The 17590-nt window shown below is 47.6% G+C and overlaps 6 protein-coding genes across 6 annotated transcripts; 2 read left to right on the top strand and 4 right to left on the bottom strand.

Moving 5' to 3' along the window:
• Positions 1-845: 845 nt before the first annotated feature.
• Positions 846-2368, bottom strand: DFL_008738 (uncharacterized protein; the record flags this gene model as incomplete). The annotated part of the gene is made up of 7 exons (XM_067638514.1): positions 846-1286; positions 1358-1658; positions 1723-1814; positions 1873-1967; positions 2023-2085; positions 2146-2159; positions 2226-2368. 7 exons carry the CDS (start codon positions 2366-2368, stop codon positions 846-848), a joined length of 1149 nt encoding a protein of 382 aa, XP_067486395.1.
• Positions 2369-2726: 358 nt separating this feature from the next.
• On the top strand, positions 2727-3995 carry DFL_008739 (uncharacterized protein; the record flags this gene model as incomplete). Its single annotated transcript, XM_067638515.1, has 3 exons — positions 2727-2991; positions 3077-3309; positions 3372-3995. The coding sequence occupies 3 exons, from the start codon at positions 2727-2729 to the stop codon at positions 3993-3995; spliced, it is 1122 nt and encodes a 373-aa protein (XP_067486396.1).
• A 257-nt stretch (positions 3996-4252) lies between these two features.
• On the bottom strand, positions 4253-5203 carry DFL_008740 (uncharacterized protein; the record flags this gene model as incomplete). The annotated part of the gene is made up of 1 exon (XM_067638517.1): positions 4253-5203. The coding sequence occupies one exon, from the start codon at positions 5201-5203 to the stop codon at positions 4253-4255; it is 951 nt and encodes a 316-aa protein (XP_067486397.1).
• A 477-nt stretch (positions 5204-5680) lies between these two features.
• DFL_008741 (uncharacterized protein) lies at positions 5681-7808 on the bottom strand (the record flags this gene model as incomplete). Its single annotated transcript, XM_067638518.1, has 9 exons — positions 5681-6146; positions 6199-6341; positions 6401-6426; positions 6487-6532; positions 6591-6680; positions 6739-6898; positions 6955-7411; positions 7496-7524; positions 7666-7808. The coding sequence occupies 9 exons, from the start codon at positions 7806-7808 to the stop codon at positions 5681-5683; spliced, it is 1560 nt and encodes a 519-aa protein (XP_067486398.1).
• A 1389-nt stretch (positions 7809-9197) lies between these two features.
• Positions 9198-12339, top strand: DFL_008742 (uncharacterized protein; the record flags this gene model as incomplete). The annotated part of the gene is made up of 9 exons (XM_067638519.1): positions 9198-9265; positions 9347-9509; positions 9572-9739; positions 9802-10462; positions 10516-11375; positions 11436-11554; positions 11618-11697; positions 11756-11918; positions 11973-12339. 9 exons carry the CDS (start codon positions 9198-9200, stop codon positions 12337-12339), a joined length of 2649 nt encoding a protein of 882 aa, XP_067486399.1.
• Positions 12340-13227: 888 nt separating this feature from the next.
• Positions 13228-17466, bottom strand: DFL_008743 (uncharacterized protein; the record flags this gene model as incomplete). Its single annotated transcript, XM_067638520.1, has 3 exons — positions 13228-13382; positions 13455-17394; positions 17446-17466. The coding sequence occupies 3 exons, from the start codon at positions 17464-17466 to the stop codon at positions 13228-13230; spliced, it is 4116 nt and encodes a 1371-aa protein (XP_067486400.1).
• Positions 17467-17590: the final 124 nt, after the last annotated feature.

The following is a 17590-nucleotide window of genomic DNA, read 5'->3' on the forward strand; positions in this document are numbered from 1 at the left end:
ATGCCAGTATTCTGGAAGAAGGGAAGGGTGTGAGGGTTTCGGCACATCGCGATTAGGGGTTTGTAAATCTTCTTTTGGAAATCATGTTCGGAAATATTGTATCTGATATGTCTCGCGAATGTAGTGTCTTTAAATTGCTCTTTCAAGATGATTGTGGAGGGCTAGAGGTAGAAAGTCCCACCAAACCCGGCGAGTTTCTCAAGGTTGAGCCGAACGAAAATGCTTGTCTCGTAAACATTGCGGACCTGATGGCACGTTGGAGCAATGATAAGTGATTATATCACCAAATGAATAGTGGTATTAAATATCGGCGGTAGGTTGACGCTTCAACTAGACTACCTGCGGTCAACATCACACAGGGTCGGTCTTCCGCCATTTCAAGATCGATATACTTCGGTTGGGGAAAAGCAGGTCACGAGGGCCAGGTACTCGATTCCTTACTTTGTCACTACGACTCCGGAATCTGTTATCGAGTGTCTCCATCCCTTTACCGATGAAGCCCATCCGGCTAAGTAACCACCAATCACTCAATGGGACTACAGTAAGTTCAAGTCGAGTATGAAATATAGCTAGACATGGTGCTCTCGTGGCCGACTGGAACGTGCTCTCGTGGCCCGGCATGGCCAATCACCCACGGGTTCGCTGCATGTTTGAAATTCATGAATTCACAGCAATGGAACAGGGAAACTGTATTCGTATATATACATCCTGCAAGCCCAGGTGTCTTTACAAGATTATTTTCTTTATAAACAAAGAAACGGCAACCAAAAAAAGTTTAGTACTTACAAAAAATAATACTTCCTTCCCACAAAGACTATGAACAAAAGGGTGCTTGATATTTCTCTTTAGTGATAAATATCATCCCGCACGTGCCAATATTTCCTCTCCTCCTCCCTCTCCTTTTCTGTCATTGGCGGCAGGTCGTAATACTTATTCGATCTAAAGTATCGGACGTATCGCAGCATACCCTCTCCAATATCATCAACCTTGTCCATACCCAAATCAGCGAATGTCTTCGCTGTAGGGTCGATCTCGTGGTCGATAAACTCCCTCTCAACTTCGTCTACGCTGGTCAATGGCCACCAGACGTACTCCCATGCCGCACGGTAAGCCTGTTGAAGTTTCTTTGGAACGTTGATATGTGTCAAGTTACGCTTGGTTTCGTTCTTGACCATGTCACGGATTTCACCCATGCTGTATTCTTTGGGGCCGTAGAGCTCGAAGGTTTGACCGGCAGTTGAGTCGTCGTAGGCGATCTTCTCAAGAGCTCTTCCGACATCGATGGACTATCAAGTAGGCATGTTAAAATTTCGAACGGTTCCTTATAGAATATCGACGGATTGTCATCTCAACGTACGTGAACTGGACGGAACTTCTCTCGAAGATTGTTCGAAGTGATTAGATATCTCTTCTGAGCGTGGAACAGAAGCAGGCGGTCTTCCTCTCCCCAAATTCTTGCTGGTCGGACAATGGTAGTCTCAGGGAAGATGGCCCTGGCTTCAAGTTCACCCTCGGCCTTGGTTCGGAAGAAAGCAGATGGCGAGTTGAGGTCGGCATTGTGGGAAGATACGTGGATATATCTGTCGACATCGTATTTGGCTACGGCCTCGGCGATACGTTGGGTTCCCTCCACATGAACATCCCAGAAAGTGAAGTTCCTAGCATGAATATCTGATAAGTACTTTATCAATTTTCGGTCCGGGAGGATGTGATGATGCTCACTTGGTCTCGTAGTCGCGGCCGATAAGGTTGATAACAATGTCCGAGTGTCGTACACTTTCCTCGATAGACTCTGTGTTTCGTAGGTCGAATTCCTGATATACCGTATAAGCCGGGTCCAAAGGTTGCAAAGGGTAATTTAAACCATCGTACCAAGAATGTGATACGTCCCAAGTCACCGGTGACCTTGAGATGTCTCTTCCACATCTCCTCTCTGTAGGGAATAACAACATTACATCCGGTCCGGGCTATCCGTAATGTCAGCGTCCATTCCCTGACATATCTCCAAGATATCGGTCGCACCTAATCGATTGACAATATAACGACCCAGAAAACCGGCAGCGCCGAAGACTGTAGCGGTATGACCTATTCCGAGCCGTCAATTAGCGCCTCTAAGTTTTCTCTACAGAGCGGTTCAAAAGTTACCTCCGAGAGACGACCTATATGCCCACTATATCAGCAATTGCCCATACACCAGACCCTAAGGACGGATACAGCCACCGTACCTTCCACCACCTTGTCTGTATACTGGCTTTCCCGTCCTCGTAATAGCGATATCGTGAATTTGCCGGGCGTTTCGTCCCGCCGTGGTAATAGGGTTCAAGACCACCGGACGGGCGTGAGAGGCGATAACCCTCGCAGCCGACATGATGGAAGGATGGCGATGTTGTCCGCTCGTCCAGCTGCTAGGGAAGCGAATGGGATGGCGGGTATGGCGGGGTGATTGAGGCTGTCGAAAAGCGTCTTTGCATGCGTCGTTTGGAAGAGGACTGGCTTAGTACCACGAAAAGCGAATGATGTCGTTGGCTGGTGCCCATTTGTGTTGTTTCGGACCAACCTCAACTCGCAACTCCAAGCTTCACCTCAACCTTGCTTCAACATCCAAACCCCAGTTTCGACCTTCAGCTCCACCGACACTTCACGACCTCACACGAACCACTTGCCTTCCGACATCCCGTATACTCCTTCGAATCTCCTCCGACCGGTCAAGAAAAGATACAGCAACGATGACCGTCGATATCGAGGTGTTCCTGGCTGAGGAACGCGACAAGGCCGATGAGGAGCTTACCGTCATGTTCCTCCAGTTCGAAGAACTATGGTCACGAAAGCTATGGCATCAACTGACCGAGTCCCTGCTGGAATTCTTCAATAAACCACAAAGTGGGAAGCAAAGACTGTCGATATACCAGACTTTTGTTTTATCCTTTGCCGATAAGATAAACCAGTTGAACCTGGTGTCGTTAGGGCTGTTGGCCGCGTCACATATCCAAGGTACGCGGGTGCCATCTGGAATATATATCACAGACTATTGTATAGCTTTGGGTGATCACGGTATATTGATAAAACATCTATTTAGATAAGAACGAAGCCCTGAACTTCTTAAATGAACTTAAGGGCAAGGTCAAGGGAACATCGCAGGAGGCGTACGTATACGCCACAGTTGAAGCAGCAAAGATCAAGCTGCAGATAAATGACTTCGAGGGTGGAAGGACAGATTTGGATGAATCCGAGAAGATCTTGGACAAGTTTGATTCCGTAGAATCGATGGTTCACGCCTCTTTCTATAGTGCTAACGCGGATTATTATCACGTACGTTATCTTATCGCTTCACCCACAATCCGTAAACCCCACTAACCCACTCTCCTCTTCAGGCACGACAAGAATTCGCTTCATACTACAAGAACTCCCTCCTTTACCTCGCATGCATTAACATCGACGACCTCCCCGTCGCGGACCGTCAGGCTCGCGCCTACCTCCTCGCAGTCTCCGCCCTCGCCGCTGATACAATCTACAACTTTGGGGAGCTTCTTCTCCACCCCATCCTCGACTCTCTAAAAGGCACACAGAACGAGTGGATACACGCCCTTCTGTATGCTTTCAACGAAGGAAACATCGGCAAGTACGAAGGTCTTACAGTGCACCTCGCCAAAGAGCCCACCCTCGCCAACCGTGGCGACTTCTTGCGTAGGAAGATCCGACTGAGTGCCCTGACTGAGGCCGTATTCGTCCGACCACCGAATGAGAGAGCTTTGTCGTTCGCAACCATTATGAAGGAGACGCAGGTGGCACCGGATGAGGTTGAACATTTGTTGATGAAAGCTCTAAGCTTGGGGTTGATCCGGGGGTCAATAGATCAAGTTTCGGGAATTGCAAGGATATCGTGGGTGCAGCCCAAGGTGCTGACTATGCAGCAAATCAAGGGTATGAGGGATCGGTTGACCGAGTGGGATTCGGGTGTCAGCCAGTTGAGTGTTTGGATGGAGGATAAGATGTAAGGAGATGTTATTGCATAGACGCAGAATAATCGCCATCAAAAGTAGGTCTTTGAAGCCACACCAGAGGAGGTTTTCGGCTGTATTTTAGCTATAGCGGAGATAGAGGCGAGCAGAAAGTCATAATATACTACATTCAAGATGACAATTGTCGTAGCAAGAAGGAAAGAGCGAATATCCTATACAAACCGTACGCCAGCCATGATACAATCCCAGTCCCGATCCCGATCCCTTTTTTATTCCTATTCCCATCGTGATTCCTATTCGGCATCTCTCCCAACACCTTCACTCAGACAAACCTCTCCTTCCGGAAGTAACCTTCTCATCCTTTCTTCCCTCACCTCTTCTACCCCGCCATACCCCTCCGGATCCCTCATCTTCAAAAACGCCTGAACCCTCCCATCTTTCCCCATAGAATCCCTCCTTATCCTCCACAAATCCCTCTGAATATCTCTATTCTTCTTATCCCTCTTCTCCTCGTACGAAGCATTAAACTGATCCACCCTAACCAACTGTATCAATATCCCCGCGAAGGACAGCAACATAATACCCGTCACAAAGTTCCTATGCGCAGTTATCGGCTCTGCAGCACCGGCATCATCACCAGTGGAAGTACTCCCACCCCGTGAAGAGTAGTAATTCTCACCGCCACCCGTACCCTCGGATTTATACCACCTCTCCCAATCCTCCCATGTCGCATTCCCAGCTGGAGAATTCTTCCACGGTCCGGAAGCATATGTTGCTGCCGTCCGCCGTCTAATATCCGTATGTCGTGGAATAGAATTCCACCCTACCCCGAAGTCATCATATTCCTTTTTCTTCACCGGGTCGGATAGAAGAGTATTTGCAGCGACGATGAGACGGAACCGTTCGGTCCTTGTGGGTTTGGAGAGTAATGAACACGGATGGTCGGATGGTGGGATACAATCCGGATGGTAGAGTTTGACTAGTTGGTAGAAGTGTGCTTTTTGGTAGATTGATGAATGAGGTTGGTTAAAGATTTCGTAGGGGGTCAGTTGGGAGATTGGTTTTGTTGGCCAACTGTGGTGGGAATTGGTGGCGTAGGGGCGGGATTGGGGTTTGTGATGGTGTTCGTGATATCGGGTAATTTGGGGCCTATCGGTGATAGGAAGGAAGAGAGAATGGCAGCTGGCGAGGATGCTGCATTTTGGAAGAATTGACGATGAGGTTGACGGCCGGGTTACATACATGGCCGAGTAGATTAGGTGATCATGGCAGGCCTGTTGGATGGTGACGGTAAGAAGCTAACCCAGGGCTTTGACGCTCCCCCTCGCGGATATATCTTCGGAGAGTTACGTTCGTTCGAGGTCGCATGCCAGAATTAAAGGTGGGTCCCGCCAAGCATATGCATCCACTCGAACCCGTCATGGACGTCATTATATTCCATCGACTTTTTTGATGACTGACAATTAACACACATGTATACGGCAAAATCACAAACAAAGTAACCGCCCTTATCGATACCAAATCCGATTGATGAAGAGGAACATTTGCGATCCAGATAGCCAAAAGTAAAAAAAACACCGGAAGACTCCCCGCCCAAAGCCTAGCCGCCCATATTACATTATCATGTACCGTGTACCTCGTCAATAAACCCGTCCTAGAAATTTAAACACCGCGCCGGAAAAAAAAAAAAGTCGATAAAAGGGAAAATCCGGACCCAAAAGTTATCGCGCCATTTGGCTGCGACTCGCCAACTCCATCTTCATTTGTAACCAGCTGAAAAACGACGGTGATTTGCAGAATTTCTTGTAAAACGCTTCCTCCATCTTGTTTCGTTGAAAATGCGTCTTTCCTTTGAACTCAACGCCGCTCCCGTGCTTCGACAACATCTGTAAAAAGTCCGTCTCCGAGAAACCCTTGTATTCGAAGGGATCCACGGCTGATCTGGCTGTTATTAATTGTGCGAAATATCGATCCAGGGGTGCAAGAAATCGTGCGGTGAGATAGGCGAAATGTCGACGGACAAGTCGACTGATATCGGCTGGTGAGCTGTCGCCCTTACAAGCTTCGTCGAGCTCTTTGAGAAATGCCCAGTCTCTAGAGACGTATCCTTTCGGCTCCTGGCCGACGACGTCGAAACCGGTTTCTTCTTTATGTGGTGACCTTGATTTCCGATTTTTGTGCCCATTTCTGTTGCAAAATTAGAGATACACTTGGCATTATGATATATCTGAGGACTTACTTGGGAATTGGTTCTGCAAGATGGACAATATAGGGCATATCTTTTGGCGCATGGCCGACTAGGGGTTTCTTCGATGGTGGGGATTGGAGTCTCTTCAATATGAAAGGGTTTGTTGCTCCGATTAAATAGTGATTCGTGTTTGGCTATAGCGAAGTCATATTAGTAAGTGGAGAGGTGGACGTTTAGGTTGCATCGTGCTTACACCGCCATGAGATTGTAAGAATATGTCTATGTTATTATGTTAGTACCAGTGCGGGCTTAGCGGCGATGAATAAATGTTACTCCTACCAGAATGCATCGTGATGTAGGGGCGGTAATCCCCAGCAAATGGCACCTATTCCATGAAATATTAGAGAAGATTCGAGCGGCCATAGACCGAAAGTGCTACCTACAGGTCTGATGAGATCGAAAGCTAGTGATACGAACTCACTGCAAAACCGAGGATCCAGTGCGAGGGCAACTGTTGGCTCGCAGAGGAGTATCTGATACTTCTTAGTGACGTCGAGTAAACTTTTTTTATAACTTTTTAGGACACCTTACCCGTTCGTAGATGATGTACAAATCAATAGCATTTGGTAGACATTCAACTACTTGCTTCCAAGATCCGACCGGATCCAATGCAAAGATGTCGATTGGGTGGTTCTGCTTCACTGACTCTTTGCGTACAAGTCCCTGCAATGGATATGAAGAATGTAAGGGACTACGGAATACGTCAGTAACCATACTCTACAGTCTAGAAAAAAGGATGGTACCAACATGTGAAGGTTGAATATGGAACCAAAGAAAGGAAGTTCCATCTGCCCAGGTCGGGGAGTCGGCCAATTCACAATCTGTGCGCAAGCAGACTCCATCAAGGCCGAACTAGCACTAAAGTCAAGCAGAGGCAGAGTTTTTGCCAGCATTTGATCCCGAAATAGAGATGTAAAGTCATGTTGTGAGACGACCACGAATGATTTCTGTCCATATTTTCGCTTTACAGTCTCGTCTCGCTGCTGGCGAAACAAGCAGTAACCGAACCAGAACTCGGGATGAGATACCAACTCGGACGACGGGACTTTGATATCTTTTGATGTGTGTCGAAAGCGGAAGTGGAAAGAAGTATCTGTTGTGAGGTCATCGGGATTATTTCTATCTGGGAAACTGTTGAAGCAGATAGTTGTCAAATCTGCTGGCGAGAATGGCGAATATGGATAGATCCACTCGATCTCAGGACCTAGCAGTAAGCAACATTAGTTGGATAGTTCTTGTACAGGTACTTCTCATGAAGTATATTTGTAAAACAATCCAGATGACGAACCCAAGTCAACGTTGAAATCGCAGACGATGCTATATCAACGAAGCATACAATTATTAGCCATTGACGTCTAATATCGTTGGAAACACATGTAACGAAATATCCCGTAGATATATATGTTCGTTATATGTATATACATCGAATTCAAGCTAGAGGGCTGGTGTAGTACTAACAAGGCTATCAGCCATTCCCGCAGTTTTTCAACTGAGAATGTAGATTCTGGGACGATTCCCTTTAATTCATCGAGTCTGCGCGCTTCAGTTTGGTCCTCGAATAAATCTCCGTTGCCGACGGTCTCTTTCTCTGTCCGAGACATCCTTGCGCCGTCTACAGCGATGTTTAAAGGTCGTCCGCCCGCCTACAACTTTTGAGATATCCCCGCCGCACTGCAGTTAGTGTTGTTGTAATTGTTGTGAAGGTGTCTAAGATGTCACATTTGTTGGAGGCGATGCAATAGATGGAAGGATGAGGGAAGGATCTTTAGAAATGAAAACAAAAACAACAGGCGATTGATGGGTTTCTTTAAGCAGCTAGGAATCTCTGCTTGGATCGGTAGAATAGATTAATAGCTTAGCAATGTCGTATTCTATGCCAGTGCCAGCGCCGCCAGCTTCATGATCGAATTTGGTAGTCCGTTTCAAGATGCCCTGCCAGACCACGCCTGCATAAACGAGATTTGATGCTGACCGCCTGCAGCTGGGCCTTCTGCCAGGCTTCCAGGACTTTTTTTGTTTAAAACCCCCGTTTAGTATTTAGTAGACCCACCGGTCGTTTGTGTCAGTGATGATACTGTGTATTTTGTCATGCATGGCATTCATATAATATAACATATGCACATGTGACTTGGGGGAAGGCAGGAAGAGAAAGAAAAAACAAAGAAGGCCGCCCCAAGTTCGGGTCGCTTAAGGCTAAAGTCGTTCTAGATCCTGGGTGATTGTTGGTTTGCGACTCGACGGCAGTCTTTAAAACTTAACCAGAATGCCCTTGAAAGTGGATATGATCCGCTGCTGGAACGAAGTCCAATTCGGTTGGGACAAACTAGAGCCGATGCCGTGGTGCCGCAGAAGTGGCATTGGGATTGGCTGCGGTGAAGATGCAGCCAGTGGCCTGGTGAAGCTTGGCTGGGTCAACGATAATGCAGCCTCCCCCGCAGAGACTGACTAAGGACCTGGGTAACCAACCGCCATCTACGTCTTCACTTTGATTGCTGTCTCGACGTCCTCCATCAACATCAACATCAACATCATTCACAACCATCTCCATCTTTTCGCCACCTTCATCAAACGCCCTTATCGCTCTATCCACCGACATTCAAATCCCCCTTCACCGATCTCGCAGGGACCTCTCGGTAGACACTATCAAGCTCGGATAGCATCCTGGTCCTTGACGTAACCACTCCCTACAACCATCCTCCTGTCCTTCAATCCTAGTCCCAGCTACGCATACAAAAGTTCCAAATCGCAGTAGCTACATCACCATCGGTACTTGAGTAGCTTTGCTCGTAAGCAAACACAGTAGTGGCATCTTCCGAAATCCAAGCAGCGACCTTGAGCTCTATCAAAGCTTCAGAGGATTTACTTCTTTTCCTCTCAAGTCGAGCTCTAGAAACTGCTTGCACCTACATCTTAAAAACTCACCATTGATCATCAACCATTATCAAAACCCTTTTTAAGAGATTTCGGATTCCAAAGTAGAAGCAGTAGAGATGGATCCAGCGATTGGACGAAGTCTCAATGATAAGCTCTACGACAAGAGGAAGATGGGTGCTCTCGAGTTTGTCTCCCTGAGTTACATGTCCTAGAGATCATCCTTTTGGTTATTTGAAGCTAATTAATACGGCGATAATTATGGTAGATTAGAGAGGTTAATTCGAGAGCATCTTGCCAATAATGACACCGATAAGATCAAGGAAATCATTGATCAGCTAGTCCACGATTTCGCCTATGCCATTCATCAACCACATGCTAGGAATGGCGGCTTAATCGGTCTGGCTGCTGCATCAATAGCACTCGGTCCGGTACGTTACACACAACATCCACCGACAAGGAACTCGGGCTAAACAGTACTGGTGGCTCACAGGAGGTGGCCTATTACCTCGACTCCATCATTCCGCCGGTTCTCGCCTGTTTCGAAGACCAGGATGCTAGAGTCCGCTACTATGCTTGCGAAAGTATGTACAATATTGCCAAGGTTGCCAAGGGAGAAGTCCTCTTGAACTTCAATGAGATATTCGACGCCCTATGCAAGGTAGGACATGACGTCTACTCCTTCCGGATATGAGCATGCCAAGCTCACGATTATCCATCTAGCTTACTGCGGACACGGAATTGTCTGTTAAGAATGGTGCTGAGCTGTTGGACAGACTTATCAAAGACATTGTCGCCGAATCTGCTTCGACTTACATCTCCATCCTACATGCCCCTCAGGATGAGGCTGTCGCATCGGATGAGGAGGAGAATGATTCGGACTCTATTCTTCCGACTGCCTTTTCTCTGAAGAAATTCGTCCCATTGCTTCAAGAGAGAATTCATGTTATCAACCCCTTCACTCGCCAGTTTCTCGTTTCTTGGATCGTTCTCCTTGATGGGATCCCGGATCTCGAGCTTGTTACATTTCTTCCCGAGTTTCTCGGAGATCTTTTCGGATATCTAGCTGACCCTAACGCCGATGTTCATGACGCAACTGAAGTTTGCCTCGAGGGTTTCTTGGGAGAGATCAGAAAGATCGCATACGTCAAACGTGGAGTCGAATCACGCCGAGGAACGATTGCTAAACCGATCAAGCACAAGAGTCCAAGCGAAAGCGAGGGAGCCGTTACGGATGACACTGACACCAAGAAGGAAGACGACGATTCACGTCCTGACGACCCGGAGAGTGGACTTGATGGTATGTGGATGCCCGGCCAGGACATCCCCGTTGACCACAAGAGAATCTTGGAAATACTGATGACCTTCATCGATCCTTCTTCCCGTAAGTGTCCTTAATAAATGAGATATAAAGACCCTTATACTAACAAACAGTAGAAGAGGAAGAACTTCAGCGTACGGGATTCCTTTGGGTCGCAAGCTTCCTTGAGATCTGCCCTGAGGAAGTCGTCCAATTTATCCCGCGCCTTTTATCATACGTTCTTCCAGCCACCTCCAGCAATTTTGAATCTGTCAGAGAGGTTGCGCTCAAGGTCGATAATCGAATGCTTAACCTCATTCTAAACTTATTTGGAGACTCGAAACTTTCAGCTATCACTTCCCACCAACGTCAATCACCAATCCCCCCTAACTCCCACCAAGATCCTCGATCGTCCACCCCGATGCTTGCTGAACAAACAGACGACCCCACTGGTGAAGAAGCCAACCGTGCTTCTCTCTCCGGCACTACTAGGGAGTTGGATTACGGCGCCACCGTTCATGCTTTGACGATCCAATTTCTCAACGAAAACGAGGCAACTAGACTCGCTGCTTTGGACTGGCTCATCATGTTGCATAATAAAGCCGGTGACAAGGTTATTTCCGTCAATGATGGCACTTTCCCAGCACTTCTTAAGACGCTATCCGACCCAAGCGAACTTGTTGTCACGAAGGATCTTGAGCTCCTCTCACAAATCTCAAGGAACAGTGATGACGATGTCTTCGCTTCGTTCATGAATGACCTTTTGAACTTGTTCAGTACCGATCGTCGCCTTCTGGAAACCCGTGGTTATCTCATCATCCGTCGCCTTTGCCTCAATCTCAACCCTGAGCGCATATATCGTACTCTGGCCGAGATCATCGAGAAAGAGGAGGATGTCGAATTCGCCAGCACCATGGTCCAGTTACTGAATAACAATTTGATGACAGCTCCTGAGATTGGCGAGCTGAGGAAGCGATTGAGGAGCTTGGATACCAAGGTATTTCACCAATATTCCCTCCACTATTCCCTTCGCCGAACATCGCTAATACCTTTGTAGGATGGCCAAACCCTCTTTATCGCCTTATTCAGATCGTGGTGTCACAATGCTGTTGCCGCCTTCTGTCTATGTCTTCTTGCCCAGGCTTATGAGCAAGCTTCTAACCTCCTCGCGATTTTGTAAGCGTTAACATCCCTTCCACCACCAAAATTTTGACAGCAGCATTCTGATGCCATATATAGTGGAGAGCTGGAGCTTTCTGTCAGTCTTTTGATCCAGCTCGACAAGTTGGTTCAGCTTCTCGAATCTCCGGTATTTACTTGTAAGTGTTTACGGTCCGTTGTATAGCCAACAAATTACTGTGTTAACCTATATCGAAGATCTTCGAATGCAGCTTCTGGAGCCCGAGAAATACCCATTCCTTTACAAGTGCCTCTATGGACTCTTGATGCTTATGCCTCAGTCGACTGCTTTTGCCGCCCTAAAGAATCGCCTGAATAGTGTTAGTGCCATCGGGTATTTGCATCAGCTGACTCCACGAACGTAAGTTCTCTCCACCCCTCGCCATATCAACGGGATGTTCTAACAACCCTGTAGGGCTCCAAATTCAACCACATCTTCCTACGAATCACGCAACCGTCTTAAGGCCCGAAGTGAGAACGAAATCAAGTGGATAGAACTACTTGAGAAGTTCAAAAACGTTCAAGAAAAAGCCAGGCGCTATAATGTTCAGTACATCACGAAGGCCCCAACCCTCCCACCACTCACGGATGTCCCACCCGCTAATGGTGTCTCCTCCTCGGGACCCCATCTCTCTGGTACCTCTGGTCATGGAAACACGTCATCTGGTCCTCCTAATCGTATCCCAACCCCCAGTAGCATCTCTGGTGCTCCCACTACTAAGTCAAAGGGAGGACTAGGGATTGCTAGGTTGGCCCGTGGGAGAATCAGGAATCCGAAATAATTCTTTTCATCTTGATTTCCAACGCGTGTGTTTCGTAGTTGTAAATGGTTTCTCCCGGGTGGTAAAGCGGTGTGTTTATATTTTCAAACACACAGTTTGTGGTGGTATATTCGCGAACCCAAAATCCTTGGACTCTCTTTATCATCCACGATATTCAGCGAGATTGTCTCGTTGCTGTTCTTATGTTTGCTGCTATTTCTCTATCATGATAGCGTCTGGGCCGCGTCATCTTTTTTTTGGGATTTTGCATTTTTTTGTTCTTTCTTTGACAAACTTCAAAGGATCAATTCGATATCTGAGTACTCCTGGACATGATATACCCGGGAGTTAAGGACATCCGATCCTTTCTGTTATCTCATTTTCGAGAGTTACTAGGTTTTGATTTGTTTACTGCGTCCAATCTTTTCATTAGGACATATATGCATAGCGGGGAGTTTCTTTTGTCAATGTTAGTACTGTTTTGTTGGGTTTTAGGACTTTTCAGAACGGATTTGCCATCTCGCATGTGGGAGATATCCGTATTAATTTGGCATCACTGGCTCTATTTAAATCTCTCTACCAACCGCGATCCTTCTAGTGTCTGATTTTAAGCGGAGTATGTCATCTTTTCGTATTTGCAAGTTAATTCTACAAAGGAAACACGCCCGATCTAATTTCTTGTCTTGAGCAGCGCCGCCTTATATGCATATTCAAGATTGCTTTTTGTTTTTTGTTCCCTAATATACAGATATATACAAACCTAGCACGTAATAGCTAGGTTACTCGAGGTGAGCGGAAAAAAGAATTATACTTACACGGAGGGTAGTATTCGGCGTGCTCTAAGAAACCGCTCGAAGAAATATATGCAGATATTAAACCTCATGCATATATAATGAAGATGAATCGAATCTAATTGAAGACCTTCTTCTTCTTAATTTCGGTGTAACAGTGAACGATATCTCCTTCCTGGAAATCATCGAATTCCAAGAAACCCATACCACACTCCGAACCCTGCGTCATCTCTTTCACATCCTTCTTGATGTTCTTCAGGCTCTCAAGTGTGCCTGTTACCGCGAATTACCCATTAGAATCGATTTATTTCCAACAAAAAAATTCAAAGTTAAAGATGTGCTTACCATCGTATATCGTCTCCCCATTCCTCATGATCTTCGCCTTATACCCCTTCGTAATTGTTCCTCTATAAATCTTGCATCCAGCAAACGGTCTCATAATCTTCTTCTTGACATTATATGGGAACACCTGTAGAATCTCTGCTTCACCAACCACAGTCTTGACAATAGTAGGTTTGAGTTTCTCGCTCATAAGTGACTTGATGTCGTCCAAAATCGCGTAGATGACTGTGTGATGAATTGTCTTGACGTTGGAGAAGCGTGCGAGTGCCATGATATCTGGATCATTAGAAACGTTGAATGAGAGACAGTAAGCGCCTGTGCTCTCTGCCATTCTGATATCGGATTCAGTAAGCGGGCCGACACCGGTTCTGATAACCATTGTTCGTGCTTCTTCATTTGCAACACTGAGAACTTGAGCTTCAACTGCTTCGACGGAACCTGCGACGTCTGCTTTGATGATGAACGGGACTTCGATGACCTTGAATTTATCGTCTTCTTTGATCTCAGGGACCTGAGCGGCTGCCTCTTCGGCGTCCATGCCCTGCTCTTGTAGCGCCTTAACACGTGCCTCTCGTTCCTTCTTTTCATGGTGTAGTCGTCTCGTCTCGTTGATCGCTTCGATATCCTTCGCCAACTGTAGTCGCTCTTTTTTGAACAACCGATACTCAATAACAGACTTCGCCTTATCCTCCGTTACTGCTTGCAAGATCTCATCACCTGCATCCGGTTGATCTTTCCACCCATCGACTTCAACAGGCGTACCTGGAAGCGCCTCTTCGAGTTCTGCACCGGTATCTGTGATCATATTCCTCACTCTCGCCCATGTTGTACCTGCCACAATCACATCTCCCTTCCTCAACGTACCCCGTCTCACTAGCACGGTCGCCACACGTCCCTTAGCCTTCGTCGAAGTTTCCACCACCCATCCTTCCATACGACTGGTTGTATCAGCTCGCATGTCGATATCGTCGGCTTGTAACAGAACGGCTTCCTCAAGGTCTTCCATTCCCAATCCTGTCTTTCCGGATACACAGACAACCTGAGTATCTCCACCTACTTCTTCGATTTGGATGTCATACTGGGCAAGGTCGCTCTTTACCCTCTCCGGATCAGCATCTTCCTTATCGCACTTATTGACAGCAACAATAATGGGCACACCCGCCGCTTTAGCGTGCTTGATGGCCTCGATAGTCTGCGGCATAATACTGTCGTCAGCGGCAACAACCAAAATGACTATGTCGGTCATATTCGCTCCACGCTCTCTCATCTTCAAGAAAGCCTCGTGACCGGGTGTATCCAGGAAGGTAATGACTCTTCCAGACGGCATGTTAACCGAGAAGGCACCGATATGCTGGGTGATACCACCGTGTTCCTGGTCGACAATAGATGACTTTCGTAACCAATCCAAGATCGTGGTTTTCCCGTGGTCGACGTGACCCATGATTGTAACAACCGGCGGGCGTGGGGGAAGCACAGATTTATCCGCTGGAACAGGTAAAGCGACCAGATCCCGTTCGTGACTCTTGTCCACAATCGGTTCGAATCCGTATTCCATGGAAATCAACCCAGCCATCTCAGCATTCAAGACGTGATCCGGATTTGTCTCTGTGAAACCCAGCTCCTCCATCTTACGTGTGAAAGGCTCGAGTTTAACCTTGCATAGACGGGCGAGTGTGTTGACGCTCACGAATTCTGGTATCAAAATTGGTGGAAGTTGTTGCTCCTGCTCTGCTCTCTCCTTGGCCTTCCGTTCCCTCTCGAGTCGCTTCCGTTCCTTCATTTGAGCCTTGGTTTCGATTTCTTCGATTGGATCATCCTCAGTTGCCCATTGTCGACTGTGTTTCGCTTTATCCTTTTCTTTCGCTGATGACCTACGGCTCCAGTCCTGTGCTTCCTCCTGCGCTGCCCTGGCCTCGAGTTCCGCCCGTCGTCGTTTCTCTTTCTTGGATTTCTTCCTGCCTACCACCTCCTCATCGATTAACCCAGCTTCTGCGAAAGCCTCATCAACCAGATTCGTATCCGCAAATTCGAGATCCCCCAGACCATAATGATTCCTTCCTGTTTTGAACTCCCGGAAGCTTCGCTGAGACATATCATCGCCAAAAGAATCCCTCTCCCCAAGCGTTCGCCGTTCACCTGTCCTCTGCCAGCTATCCCCAGATGCCGCTAGTGTAGCAGCTTTACCGCTAAGTTGGTCAAGGATATCGTTAGAATCGGAGGCAGCGAAGACGCTCTTCTTGCTACTGATACCCCATTTCCCTACACCGGTCGCGGCCGTTCGCCATCTACTTTTGATTTCCGCATTACGAGTTAGCGATTCCTGTGGGGTTGTGGGCTTTTCGAACGTTGGCAATGATTGCGCGTGCTGCTTTCGGAGGAACTTCAAATCTTCGACGGACGTATCCTGGCGAGCCTGATTGTCGGCTGCAGCCGCCCAGCTGCCAGGCGTCCGTGCGAGAGTAGGAGCAACTGGCGTGGGTGATTGGAAAGACAGTGTTTGTGAAGCTTTGGCTTCTGCAGATGCTCTTGCCCACTTTCCGATTCCGGAGGTCGTGGACGCTGGCATTGCAGCCAATTCTCTTTGTGCCCAGCTCATGGTAGTCGGTGGGGCATGAGCGGGTTTTTGCACGGTAGCAGGTGGTTCTGGTGAAGCTTTAGGTTGATCGAGAAAAGACAATGGCTGTTGGATGGCAGGTGACGGTTTTGCTGGTTGTGTAATAGATTGGGCTTGAGAAACGGGTATGGGACTCGGGACGGGGTTTGGGTCAACTGGTTTAGTCGGCTCTTGGGATGGTAGAGGATCCGCCTCTGTCTGTACAAGGGATACATCCTGAGCTTGGGTAGAATGAGACGATAGTTTCTCGGTTGTTTGGGATTCCGAGGCAGGAACTTCGGAAATTTGGGCGTCCAAAGGCAAGGTCGTTTGAAGATCTTGTACCTCAGCGGCAGCATTGATTGGGGCTGTTTCATCCAAGCTTGTCTCAACAGTGACGATCCCAGGTTTAATTGGTAGTGTAGTTTGAGTTTCCTGCTCCGCTATCGAAGTTTCAGCGAGACTGGCTTCAGTTTCAGCTAGTAAACTTGAAGAGCCTTCGGCGTCGGTAGCTGGGAGTTCCTGGGTTTTCTGAGGCTCTTGTATAGGCGTAACCGAAATCTCTTGAGCAATACGGGCCGTAATTTCCACAAATGGAGCTTGAGTATCCATAGCAGGCGTGTCTTGTACATTTTGGTTTTCGATAGCAGAGGTTTCGGGAACTTGTGACTCAAGATATGAAGCTGCTTCTAAGACTGGAGATATATCTTGGCCATGTTCCGTTTCTACTGCAAGTTGATCTCCTGTAGCGTGTATCGACTCCGCATTCTGTGCTTCCGCCTCCAGATTCACGTTATCTTCCAGAGTTTCCACGGAGTCGGCCTTAGAGGCATCGATGTCCTGAGTTTCCACTACTGGAGTTAATTCCGCTTGAGTAATGACAGGTTCTGTGATTACCGGTTCTTGTATCGGCTCCTCGGGCAGGTTTGGAGGTCGGAAATGGTAATGGCCATCGACTTGTTCTTGCTGTCCGAATTGTCTTTGAGTCTGCAGTGGTTCCTGAGGAGGAGGAGGAGGTGGTGGTGGTGGTGGTGGTGGTGTAGGTGTAGGTGCAGGTGCAGGTTCCTCTAGCGGTTTTGCCGGCTTCCTCCCCCACTTAGATGCAGCAATTGATGCAGTTCGGTTACTCCCAAAACCAGCAAACGAAGCTGGTTTCTGAGATGTTGGGATACTGTGTAGACTTCCATCTTCCGGCTCTAGCCTGGAAGCTAAATTTTCACCAGCTAGGCGATTGGCACTCGAGTGGACCCGGCGATTGAAGCGTCTCCGGGACGCTGTTCGAGGAATTGATCGTTCCGCCGTCGCTGTTGCCCGCAGCATGCAAAGGAGGCATGGCGAGGCCACCGGTCGCTATAAAGAAGTTAGAGCTGTAGATACCGGAAATAAAATTGAAAGACGTACTCTTGCAATTGACGGGCGCATTTTATCTTATATTAAAAATTATAACCTCCGGAATGGTAATATGCTGGCCGCCATGGAGGTTGAGTGAAGATGATGTCAAAGACCGAGCCGGGCAAACGACACTGAGAAAAAAATAATTTTGGCG

The sequence above is a fragment of the Arthrobotrys flagrans genome (assembly GCF_004000055.1).
Source record: "Arthrobotrys flagrans strain CBS H-5679 chromosome Unknown unitig_1, whole genome shotgun sequence".
NCBI classification, from domain to species: domain Eukaryota; kingdom Fungi; phylum Ascomycota; class Orbiliomycetes; order Orbiliales; family Orbiliaceae; genus Arthrobotrys; species Arthrobotrys flagrans.